General features: G+C 39.3%; 2 protein-coding genes and 1 pseudogene across 2 annotated transcripts; all 3 read right to left on the bottom strand.

Moving 5' to 3' along the window:
- Positions 1 to 654: 654 nt before the first annotated feature.
- On the bottom strand, positions 655 to 3,931 carry LOC103933493 (cysteine-rich receptor-like protein kinase 44). Its single transcript, XM_018644049.2, has 7 exons — positions 3,042 to 3,931; positions 2,522 to 2,644; positions 2,184 to 2,323; positions 1,887 to 2,097; positions 1,541 to 1,778; positions 1,313 to 1,454; positions 655 to 1,175 (listed from the first exon to the last, which is right to left on the bottom strand). Exons 1-7 carry the CDS (start codon positions 3,850 to 3,852, stop codon positions 846 to 848), a joined length of 1,995 nt encoding a protein of 664 aa, XP_018499565.2. The 5' UTR covers positions 3,853 to 3,931; the 3' UTR covers positions 655 to 845.
- Positions 3,932 to 5,364: 1,433 nt separating this feature from the next.
- On the bottom strand, positions 5,365 to 8,007 carry LOC103944504 (annotated as a pseudogene).
- A 540-nt stretch (positions 8,008 to 8,547) lies between these two features.
- On the bottom strand, positions 8,548 to 12,113 carry LOC103944505. Its single transcript, XM_009354965.3, has 4 exons — positions 11,170 to 12,113; positions 9,927 to 10,460; positions 9,627 to 9,830; positions 8,548 to 9,303 (listed from the first exon to the last, which is right to left on the bottom strand). Exons 1-3 carry the CDS (start codon positions 11,890 to 11,892, stop codon positions 9,720 to 9,722), a joined length of 1,368 nt encoding a protein of 455 aa, XP_009353240.1. The 5' UTR covers positions 11,893 to 12,113; the 3' UTR covers positions 8,548 to 9,303; positions 9,627 to 9,719.
- Positions 12,114 to 12,865: the final 752 nt, after the last annotated feature.

A 12,865-nucleotide genomic window follows, 5' to 3' on the forward strand; every position in this document is an offset into this window, starting at 1 on the left:
TGTTTCAAATATATTGAAAAATTGCTTTGAAAAGAGAATCTATAAGTTACTACTGAAAACAAAAAATGCTCACATATTCCACTCCAAACTTTCAGCAGCTAATGGAATCTGCATGATATGGAAGAACATGAAATTATAGCTTCACCAAATTATGGTTTGGTTTACCAAAAATACATAAGGTACACCAAATTTTGGTTTGGTAAACAAGATTTCAACAATGGGGACAGGAGAGAACTGTAAAAATCTCAGTAGATCACCGCAAAAGAAAACATTCAGTGATGAATGCTAATAGTTTGGTGTAAACAAATTCTGCCTTTCCCTTGGCCTGCAACGTCGACGTCAAGCAAAGAAAATTGTTCTTTAGTGGTTGTTTTTTTTTTTCAAGAATGTGAAGGTAAAAAGAGTTCTACATTAGCGAAAGTAAAATCTTACTAGGGCTTATAAGGAGTTCATCGAAAATAAGTTGGTATTAGTGGTTTGACAATTTGAGTAAGTTGACATCATCTACTGATCAATAAAAATCAAATCAAAGTATGTATACATAATTTTCTAAGTTTCTTCGAGGATCTACATTTTTGTATAACAAAAAATGAGAAACAACAAATTAAGAATCTATTTTTGCTCACCATCATCATGTGGTGAATAGACACAAACTTAAAAGTTTAAACTTATCAAACAGTGATATATAGGGTGATGAACATCACCATTACTTGAGTGTGATGAGCAAAAATATTCCCATAGACTAATAATTTGAGCGTTTAATCTACTTTGTCGCTAGGTAGCTAGCTAGAAGAGATATCTAATATCTTTCCAATTATTAGGACATTGCGCAATTGCTAGCTAACCTAGCGAGGATAGAGTTCAGAGACTGTAACATCATTTACTGACTGAGCTGCTTCTGCTAACATATCGAGCTCAGATGCAGTTAAGTTCTGTGAGTTGGCGGAGCTTTCCTGTCGGACATAAAATGCTGGCTGCGAAGGCACGGCGGAGGTAATAGTGTAGCTATTGAGCATCATAACAACCTCTGACATAGTAGGTCTTTCAGCCGCAGCTTCTTGAACGCATAACAACCCAATGTGGATGCACTTCAAAACTTCATATCTAGGCCACTGGTCTCCCAAACTCGGATCCAATAACTCCAATGATGTTCCATTTGCCCAATGCTGCCATGCCTACGTGACAATTTCAAGTGTTAACTTCAAGTCAATATAACTTTAAGAAATTTGTTCAGTCAAGTTAACGTGTTATATATGTTGTCATGTTGTGAAATTCAATCATTAATCATGTCAATTATTTTTTACATACTTACATAACTTTGTAGATTTGAGAAAGTGCGGAAGCTGGAGTTCTTCCGACCTGTTATAATTTCAAGAACTAAAACCCCAAAGCTAAAGGCATCAGATTTGGTCGAAAATTTTCCATATTTAGCATATTCTGGTGCCATGTATCCACTGCACATCGCAAATGTTTGTGTTAGAGATCATGTATCAAGCAATAAATATTAAATATCTAACTAGGTATTAAGTTTGTGACATACAAAGTACCAGAAATCCGGTTCGTATTGCCATGAGTTTGGCTCTCGCCGAACAATTTGGCTAAACCAAAATCAGATATTTTGGGGTTCATGTCTTTGTCTAACAGGATGTTGCTGGCTTTCAAATCTCGATGAATAATCCGAAGCTGAGAATCTTGATGCAGGTAAAGTAGCCCTTGAGCAATTCCGACAATGATTTTGAACCTTCTTTCCCATTCCAAACTAAATGTTCTCCCCTGACCTATATTCAGAGTTTAAGTTTAATAAGAACATAACATTATTGTGATCAAGAAAGAAAAACACTGAATCTCCATTAAAAACAAACAACTAAGGGACTGATAATTCATACCAAATAAAATCTTGTCCAAGCTCCCGTTGGGTAGGTATTCGTAGACGAGTAGCTTCTCTTCATCTTCTAAGCAGAACCCTAATAGTCTTACAAGATTCCGATGCAGTAACTTAGCAACTAGAATTACTTCCGTTTTTAGTTCTGCTAGACCTTGGGCTGAACTACGTGACAGCCTTTTCACTGCTATGTCCTGTCCGTCGGGCAGTTTTCCCTAGAGGTGTATATATGGACAGAGTCATTTACACAAATGTCATGAAATTGTAGAGAATGCATTGATTACAACTGAACTGCAAGTACCTTGTAAACTGGACCAAATCCGCCTTCTCCGAGTTTATAGGCTATTAAGAAATTGCTGGTTGCAACTTTAAGTGTATTTAATCCAATCAAAAGTGCATCCCTACTATTGTTACCATCTTCACGAACATCCGAAAGATAATCTGCATGAAAATATGCAAAGTTAATGTCTTCAGGGGCATATAAGTTAAGTCTTCAGAAAGCTTGTAGCTCAAGTGAATGTATACGCCGGAGAAGTCCTAGGTTCGATTTGCCCTTCTCCAATATTGCAGGTATAAAAATAAACACTAAACTATAACATAAGTTAACCTCTGCGATTGAGGCATGTATGTTCTACTTACCAACTCCACTTCTCCTGGTCTTTTTCCGCAACAAGAAACAAGCGCAGCTTGTGGCTACCACAAGCAATCCCAAAAGTAGTGGGATAACTATGATGACGATGGTTTTTGAAATCTTCTCCTTTCCTGCATAAACTTGAAATTATTACATCTCTATTTATATCTAATTCTCTAAAGGAGTACTCAATTCATAAAACTAAAAGTTTCGTATGCTGACAAAGTTAATTAACATGATGATTGATTTGATGCAATTGATTCTTATCAAGACTAACATACTAGTTAACTTCCCGGAATAGGATAAAGGGAAATGATTTCCACTTTTTCCTGATGCACACCCTTGCTTATTTCTGGCATTGGAATCGAATAAAGCAAAGGAAAATCAAGGAACAAAAATAAACAGGGTGTACGTGCATAAGGAGAGAAGAATGTGCAGAAATCATTTCCCGTTGGAAAACCATCTTGCAGATATTACATGTGCATGACAGGAAGCTTTTGAATGCATCAAAGGAGCCCAAAAATTTACCAGTAGTCTTATTAGTGCCACCAGTAGTAGTTGAATTAGGAAATGGAGAGGGTGCCACTAGAGGTGGTGGATGTTGAATTGGTGACAGGAAAAATAAATATATCTCATACCGGACATAACAGCTCTCAGAAATTAGTGTATACCCAACAAATCCATCCGGTGGTACATAACTGGCAATCTGCTGCAGGCAAGTTAAGCAGCTGTTTTCTGCTAGGTCTTGGGTGCACTGAGTCATGCCATATAAATTTTTGGAATCCGTGTAACTGGTGACCCCGATAGCAAATTTTGAAGGATTGGAAGCGGCGTTTGATGATAGGTTATTAACCAAGTTGTCTATCTGACTTTTGAAAAGAACGGGGTCATTTGCTGTCTGATTGTAGTATAAGGCCAACCTTGGGAAACTGTTGAAAGTAGAGAAGAAACGCCGGTCCGAATACTGCAACACGCAATTTATGTAGCCAACCGAAGCCTCCTTCTGGCTTAAACAAAATTGCCTGATCTCAGTTGCCGCTATATTTGCACAAGCTTGGCAACCAATTTTAGAGAGATCGCCGCGGCATTGAACAAGGCCATAAACCACATCGTTGTTCTGACCAATGCTTTTGATGTAATATCCAGTTTGATATACATTGGCAACAAGGGAAGTGAGGGTAAGATTTAGGTTTTGGTCATAGACACTCCCGGAAGTGTAATTGGTAGCGGTGTTACAGTTCGAAAAAGAGTAAATCTTTTGCGCTTTAGCGGGATAGTAAATTTGAAGAATGCATGAAATCAGGAGAAAATAAGAAGCGTATAATGCAAGAAATTTCATTTTAAAAGATGATAAAAAGGATTAGAAGCAGAAAAATTTGCAGCAAATGAAACACCAAAAATTATGTGATGAATGCTGAATAAACTTGTCCCCTGCAACATTCTAAGTAGAACAACATACTAGTACATGCATTGACATGTTCCACGACGTTTCGTCGTTGAAAATATAATTTATATATGGAGCAATAAAAAACAATAAAATGGTTTGAATATAAAGCATGTACTTGTATTTAAAAATGGTGAAAGAAAGATTATATATGCATAATGTAGTTTTCGGAATCTGACTACGTGTGGTTCATCAGGTCTGCATAAATTTAGGGGTGTGCGGCTCACACACTCCTTAATAATTTCTGTTCGTTGATCTTCTTTAATTCATCCGATTCGACGGTCGAAAATTAAAAAAATGTGTAAGAAGTAAACCCTAAATTTAATATCATTGTTTCTACGAAGATGAAAGTAACACCAAACATAAAATCCAAATGTCGCATACCATGAAAAAGTCAAAGTAAACACGACGTACATGACCATCCTCTCAGCAACCAAGTTAAGAGAGAAATACAAAAGTGAAACAAGTACGTACTCGTTCCTAAGCAAGGACTTGGAAAAAGCAATGGCTTCTTTCTTCTTTTTTAAATGCGATGTTCACTCCTGGCCGGCCAATAGGCATATATAGGCCAATAGAAATTTGGGAAATCTGAGAGAGACCTGTTGAGTTTTGTTCACACGCCTTGCTGAGTGTCGTCAATGCGCGAGTGAAGACAACATGTTTGTGTTTAGGGCATTTGGCATCAAACACGCGTTAGGATTAATTCAATTATATTCAACATATTTTCGTCGAAAATACTAACCATTTCGAGTCTCTTATCTTTATTTTTCCCTTCATACGTTTGGAGCTTTTTACGCGGGACATGAGAAACCAACTTGAATAGGTTAATTTGAAATTAGATCGAGATCTTCGGAAGCGATGTCCTCCAAGTCAAGGTGCTATTATTTGGTACAAAGGTTTGTTTGTGAAATACCGACCAGATGCACATACATATACCTAGTGACGGTGACACGAACAATGCTCTTTACGTGACAAAGACGCCAAATTCGTTGATGCACCCCCATTGTTCGATGAAAAAGTTTGTGACTTGTTACTCGATTATGTTCAAAATTTTTTGTTTAATCACCTTCATATGCTCATGGGAAGCTACAACTCTAGAAACCTAACATCGAATCGATTTATGATACAGTTCAATGCACTGGTGACCTTTTAGTGTAAGAAGTGTCTTGATGTCGCACCATAGAGGAACTTTCGAATCAACCGCGTGGAGTGAGAGACAAATGTACTTAATAATCGAAGATTCGAATGTTACTCCCTTACTGAGAATGAAATTTAATTAGAGGAACGTCTTAAACTTCAAGATAACATAAACAAAAGAAAAAGATTGAATATTTTGCTTAGTCAAACCACCATTTTTTTTTTTTTCACATGGTGCATTATTTCTCGATCCAACTATGACAAAGTGAATAAATATAACAAAGATATTTGATGCCAAAACTTGATGTATTGGTACATATGAAATGCTTCTTAAGCAATCTCATGTGTCCTCCTTACTCAACATTGTATATATTCCAAGTCAAATTTGCTTGAATTTAGGCTTTCCTAGATTTGCGGATCCTTGAAACCTCCATCCAAGAAAGCAGTCGAATTCGAGACAACAGATTTCAAAGTCGAATACAATGACATTCTTAATTTACATTGGATTAGACAATTACGTAGTATTAATTTTGCTAACATCTACAATAATTCGTTATTTTTGACATACCTATTCCATCTGTATGATATAATATTGTTGTATAATTAATCCGGCTATATGCAAATACTAAACACCCCTACGGATGCATGTGGATTAGTTCTTCTTCTTTGCATTCTCTGATTTCGATTTCCATCACCTTGTTGCCCGAAGAAGGTAATACATCGCAACATTGCCTTCGCGGCGCCTGCAACTGATTAATTCACGAAAACATGGAATCAGTATTATATAAGTTTCATGAAGACGTATAACAATGCTCGAGTGATCGACTATGTATGTCCGAAATATTGTAAGCGATACCTGTTTCATATCAAAGTCCAGCTTATGCGAGTACACTTTGACCTCCTCCAGCCTCCTCGGAGAAGCTATGTCGTAGGTGCAATTTTCGTAAGACTTCTTGTAGGTGCTCTTGATTCTACCGGCACCAGAAGGCACATTATCCAGAAAGAAAACAACAGGCCTTCGACACGGATCCTTGTGATGTTCTCTTGTGTTAAAAAGATATGCTCCTGTCAAAACACTTCCCTTTTTCCACCTGGCTGAATGTCTCTTGCACGGGAAGGGCATCCGGCAGAAGAATATGGTTTCCGTATACTTGAACAGCGTAACCCCATGACACCATGATAGTCCACGAAAACCATCTGTCATAGCAGACTGTTTTCTGTAACATTCGTTGAGAATCCACGTTGGCAGCTTTAAACAAATGTTGCAGAGCGTTGAGAGTTGTCATGTTGGGGAAGATGGGGTTTACGTGATCGATGTGATGCAGGGATACCAAAGGTGTCACTGGATGCGAAGCCAGCAGACCAAACATATCGCCGTGAATGTCATTCTGATTCAATTTTCCCAGCCCAAAACCAAAAATATTATTTCTATGATATATAAACAAACAAAAAAGCACACTGAAATTTCGATTTAAACTATTAAAATTGAATGTCATATATAATTTGATGAGCGAAGAAAAGGGTACCTGATGGAAACCGGGTTCGCGTGTTAATCCAACGCCGAGCTCTGCCAAGCAAGAGAAAATCCTAGAGTCGCTTCCATAGATATGCGGATATCGTTCTAAACACGAATCAAACACCTTCGCCAGTACTTTTGCCAACGGGGCACTTATGGCGAAACCTGCACCACCATAAGCCATTCCAAATCCGAACACCCTATTTTGCTCGTAAACTTCGGAGGATGTCCCAATGTAGTACCACAGCCCATGATCATACTTCGATAGTGTCTTCACCAAATTCTCGGGGAAAAAAACCGTGTCATCATCTCCGAAGACATACCACCTCACATTCGTATGGTTAAGCGCCACGATCTCAGAAACAACACGTGCAACGCGAATAGCAGACTTGAGACCGCCTCTGTAAGTGTAACGAAAACGGGCAGTGTCACCCGAGATACACACTGGAGGAAGAGAGGTATCATTGGCGTGACGGTGATGATCAGACGGAAGGCTATCCAGAAACACACATCCCCTCATGGATTGGTTCTTCCACCAGAGCCTGACGTACTCCTTCCTCTTAGCAGACCACGATTTCTGATTCGAAGCAATCCCGAACACAATGTGCTCGAGAGAGGTTGAGGGCGGGGAATACGCATCTTGAGACAAAGAACTAATATGTGCAAGCTTTGAGCTTGTAAACACAAGGAAGAACGACACGAGAAGAAAGAGCGTGCAGACGGAAGACGAGATTATGAAGAGGTTTATCAACCGAGACGGATTTTGGGTTTTTGAAGGCGACTGAGGAAACAGCAGCATCTTAAGGAAAGAAAGAAGAACAAAGAAAGAAAACAGAAATGCAGAAAATTTGTCTCTAGAGAATACAAGTGTGGGACAAAACCAAGATGTTGATTGTGAAGCGTAATCAGCGGCAAGAGAAAGATGCAAACTTTGACCTGTATTTCTGCACCAAAGTCTATTTAGTTAGCCAAATCTCCAAAAGAACATGGGGTTGACGCGGAATTCACGCAAAAAGTCCTCCATTTTCTTGCCAACCCATAAAGAAAAACCGCAGACTTAAACTTAACCAAGTTGGCTAGAGCAGCGCGACTATTTTTCTGCACCAAGATAGTGCGTTAGGTTAGATTAGAATCAAGGGTCAACTACTTGACAGCAATGGCATTGACTGGAGTGTGAGAGATTAAGAAGAGGGGTTACGTGTTAAAACGTAATAGGACTTGGCAAAACAAAGATTTAAGTATGTACATCTTTGTTAAATGCAGAACGTGAAGAAAGCAGCAACTTCAGACCCAAGATTTAGAAAGAAAATAACTTTAACGGGCTTGGCAAAAATAAAGTGTAAACGTGTTGCGGAATGCTTGTAAGTTCTCCTTTTCTTTTATTTTTTCTTGGATGAATAACCAAGATTATGTGTAATTTAAAAAAAAAAATCCAATGAAACGAATACTCACGTATTTGAGGTTTCTTGTGCAGCCCGAGAAATGTTACGCTTACCACCTATTTGTACTATTATTTATATTATCTCTATCAGAAAAATAGTACAAATGATGATACAAATATACGATAAAACTATCATTTTCAGTGTAGCTTGCAATTATCTCGAGTGATCATGGCATGTAAAATATGTTTATATGCAAATTCAATGTTTTTTATACAAACAATATTTGGAAGGTAAAAAACGACGGGACTTTAAGTGCAAGTATCTACTGTTAATCACTTGAGTGACAATCCACTAGCTCGTAATTAAATGCTTGCTTAGAAAAATCTCCAAGCAATGTTCAGACACAAGATCCATGGATACAGTTAATTAAGACGTATAAACCCGATACATTAAGCTAATTAATCACAAAAACATGGTAAAGCAAGCAACCGAGTAGTACATCGTACCAGTTAGATTTGATTTCTAAGTTGTTTTATGACGACCAGATCCGAGAAGTCAGAAACATGACACCATCCAATGCTGGAGCTTCATAAATAATTGAAAATCTCACAAACTAGGTTACTTGCAGATTCAAAGGATGCACATGCATTAGACTTAAATGGTTTGGAAGAAGGGCTATCATCCTGAATAATTGAACGGAGGAAGGACGAAGCAGATCAGTGGAATAGGTGTGCGTGCCAAGTACTGGCATTCACTCCAGCTCCAACATTACAAAACCAGACCCTATACTCTGCAATCTAGCTATCATCTACAGTTCATCAGCAAGATACTCTAACTGCGGCATGAAAACGCAGCAAGCATTTGAAGAATATTTCCCTCGCATGCTTATCCAACGAATTAATGTTTATCCTCGAAACTATTCCTCGTCATTTGATGTCTCAAAACGTAAGTTACTCTACGACATGAAAACATTACATACCTATCAGTTCACTAGTTACAGTTCAATCCTCTGGATTTCCACATTTATTGGGGTCGTCTGCACCAGCAGATGTGTGAATGGCGTTCTACTTCCTTTTTGTCTGTCCATCAAATTCCCAGAGATAATTAGCCACTGAAAAGTTTAACCAAGATTGAGCCTTAACAGACGTCGAAACCTTAACTGGCAGCAGATTTTCACAGTGACTTCCCCTTTTGGCAAATCTTTTTCTTTTGATTTAGTGTTTTCAAGGATATCATTCCAGAATAATTATTTTAGTCTTGATCAGAAGATAAATAGCCATCTCTTCCAAGTATATTCTCTTCTTCCTCCTCCTGTCAAGGAGAAAAGGGACTTAAGCTTTATGAAGTGCAGATCACATCACATAATATCACGTATAACAGACCGCTTGTAGGTCCATTTCACATAAATAAAATTTTGGAATCTCAAGCATTCTTAACCAAGTGAACAACCAATGTCCGATAGCTTAATAGCCCAATAATGAAGAGAGAACACGAGTAAAACTCAGATTTTCCATTATGTCAACTAATTGTGAGATATAAATCACATCAATGAATGGAATGCGAGGAGAGAGGAAGGGTTTCCTTAAGCACTTCTCAAACATAATTTAGGAACAAGACAAGACATTAGTGTTTACCTTGATAAGATGACGGTACACCAAAAGTGTGCGTGGTTCTCTGAATTCTGCATCTACATATGTGTACTCAGAGCAACTATCCAACAGAGAACTCTAGAAATTCATGGAGATTAACTCATTGTCTCTGCACCGTCTAATGTTTATAGTCATGGAGTCATTAAACGACGGCAAAATTTCGCAGCACTGACGGCGTTGAGCCTTCATCTGGATTGTAACAAGTGGACAGTAGTTAATGGCGTTGACTAAAACTGAATGACGAAAGAAAACTTATTGTTTACATCTATATTAATGAAACAATACCTCATCCAAATCAAGCTTTAGCTTCTGTGAGAACACTCTGATCTGTTCCAGATTCTTTATTGCATTTGCTTTGGAGCAGTTTTCCACATTGTGCCTCGAGTAGTTGCTCAAGATGCCATGGCTACTGGATACGATGCTTTCCAAGAAAAACACAGTTGGTCTTTTACACTTATCTCTAGGATAATCTCTCATGTTAAACATGTACTGACTTGTATCGATACTGCCACTCCTCCTCCATGGCATAAAAGTTTTCGGCACAGAAAGGAGATCTGGAAGGAGTTCATTGCCATCATACACCTGAATAGCATAACCCCACGCAACTGAAACAGTCAATGAATGCGACATGTCATAGCAAACAATTTGCTGCAATATCCTGGCAGGATCAACATTCACAGCCTCAAAAAGATGTTCCAAAGCTTGGGTGTTGTTCATGTTAGGGAAGATTGGATCTGTGGCATCTACATGATGAAGGGACACCAAAGGTGACAACGGGTGTGCAGATAGCATTCCAAACAAATTCCCCCGCATATCAACCTGGTTAGAAATATGAAGGTAATAAGTGCCCAAAATTGCAGCACATTACTTGAAATAAGTTCACAACAAGACAATTTGCTAACAAGCTCAAACGGGATTCAACGGATGATCAAAGGACCACCAATCAAAACTATATCATGATCTGAAAACTTCAGGTTATCATTAAAGAAATCCAACATAACTCAATCAGCAATTCAACCTATCAACGACTGAATCGTTAACCTAGTTTGTACACATGAAAATAAACTATAAACTAGAAAACCAGACCAGCAATTCGATTGCATCATATTCAAAATACAAACATAAAAAAGCAGAGGAGCAGAAATGTCGTATCAACTTGTTTCAAGTCATACAACTAATGTTCTAGTGTTCGGAAAGCCCTATGAGCCGAATGCCTTGTCCTCCCATTTCGCAGCTCTCTATAAATTCAAGGAACACCTACGAACGGACCTCTCCACCTAAAAGGCGAGTTATAGAAGAAAGCCGAAGCCATTCCTTAGCAAAGCTTTCATTAAACACAATCAGTTCATCCAACACCATCAAGCAATTACTTTCCTTTTCCTTCCTAACAAAACCAATTTCGGCGTTACATCATCGAAATCTTATAAAGTTAATTACTTTTTCTGATAATGCATGCTTAAATCATTAAAATCTTATCAAGCTAATTACTTTTTCTGATATTTCAGATAAAATTAGCTAAACTCACTACCTGATGAAACCCAGGCTCATGGGTCAACCCAACACCGAGCTCCGCCACACAGGAGAAAACCCGAGCATCGCTTCCGTACCAGTGGCCGTACCTCATCAAGCACGAGTCGAACACCCTCGCCAGAGCCGTAGCCAGAGAATGGCTAATGGCGAACCCTCCGCCGCCGAACGCCATATCGAACGAGTACTTGACATTCTGCTGGTAGCTCTCCGAGTTGCTCCCGACGTAAAACCACCGATCGTGATCGTACTTTGACAGCGTCCTCACCAGATTCTCCACGAAGAACACCGTGTCGTCGTCGCCGAACACGAACCACCTCACATCCGGCTCGCCGCGATCGACGACCTCCTTGACCATGCGCGCCACGCGGATGGCGGAACGGAGCCCTCCCTTGAAAGTGTACGGAAAGCGGGAGGTATCCCCGGAGACGACGACCCGAGCGACGGACTTGTCGCCGGAGGAGTCGATTGGGGCGCGGTCCAGAAACGCGAAGGCGCGGGTGGAGGCGGGGGAGCACCAGAGGCGGAGGTAGGGCTCGCGGCGGGACCAGGAGCGGGAGGAGGAGGCGATGGCGAAGACGAGATGGCGGCGGGTGGTGGGTGAAGAAGTATAGCGGGAGAGAACGGCCGACGGCGCGTGGAGTAAGAGGAAGTAGAGGTTGAGGAAAACGGAGAGGAATAACAGGAGGGCCTTGAAGCGGGCGAGGGTTAAGGTTCTGGGCATTACGGACGGGAGGGAGAGAGAGGTATCGGTATCGGATTGCTTTGCAGACGGAGTTGGTTTTTCGTTTGATTTTCCGGTACATTTAAAAAGTTACTGCGAAGATGATGAACCAGTTGCAGTTGCAGTCGCGGTCGCTGGGAGAGCGACGACGATTGAAGAAGAAGGTGACGAATTCATGTGTTTGTTTGATTAGATCCACCTGAGCAAGTGAGGCACTGACATAAACTGTTTGTTTGGATTCTTTCTGCGCTTTTGACTTTTATTCGAGAGGCCGATATACCGTATTTCATGCGGGCTAAGGCCCAATTTATTTCAATCTTAGGTCTGGCTATAAATAGGATATGTATTTATGTTAGAAGTGCTCTCGTAAATATTATATCGTAGAAAAGCATTTGAAAGTACTTTTTGAAAAAGTATAAACTGTTTGTTTGGATTCTTTCTGCGCTTTTGACTTTTGTTCGAGAGGCCGATATAACCATATTTCATGCGGGCTAAGGCCCAATTTATTTCAATCTTAGGTCTAGCTATAAATAGGATATGTGTTTATGTTAGAAGTGCTCTCGTAAATATTATATCGGAGAAAAAGTATATAACATGTGTTTCTTGATAAATCCATTCAATGGCACAATAACACTTTCAAGTCTTTTATCGAACATAGTCTAGAAGCAACCTCAAACAGACCTTAAAAAATGTTAGTCCCTCTATAACAGGTAGTCGTATACACTCCAAACCAAGTATTCTATATCAACAAAGGTAACTATTGATCCGATTTACATTCGTTACTTTTTTATATTCCCAAATTTCTTAGCTTTTTTACTTTCAATACTTGTGGTAACGTAAGCATGTTGTATGCCAGTAGATTAAAGTGTATAGCGTAAATTGTTCATTATTTAGAGTTTACATAAACAAATGGTCTCACGTAACATTGAATGCAAAACTAATGAGTATTCTTCTTTTAACAAGGGGATAAAGA

Source organism: the organism of the source record quoted next, unplaced genomic scaffold (assembly GCF_019419815.1).
Source record: "Pyrus x bretschneideri cultivar Hongxiangsu unplaced genomic scaffold, Pyrus_bretschneideri_v1 Contig12, whole genome shotgun sequence".
Classification (NCBI taxonomy): Eukaryota; Viridiplantae; Streptophyta; class Magnoliopsida; order Rosales; family Rosaceae; genus Pyrus; species Pyrus x bretschneideri.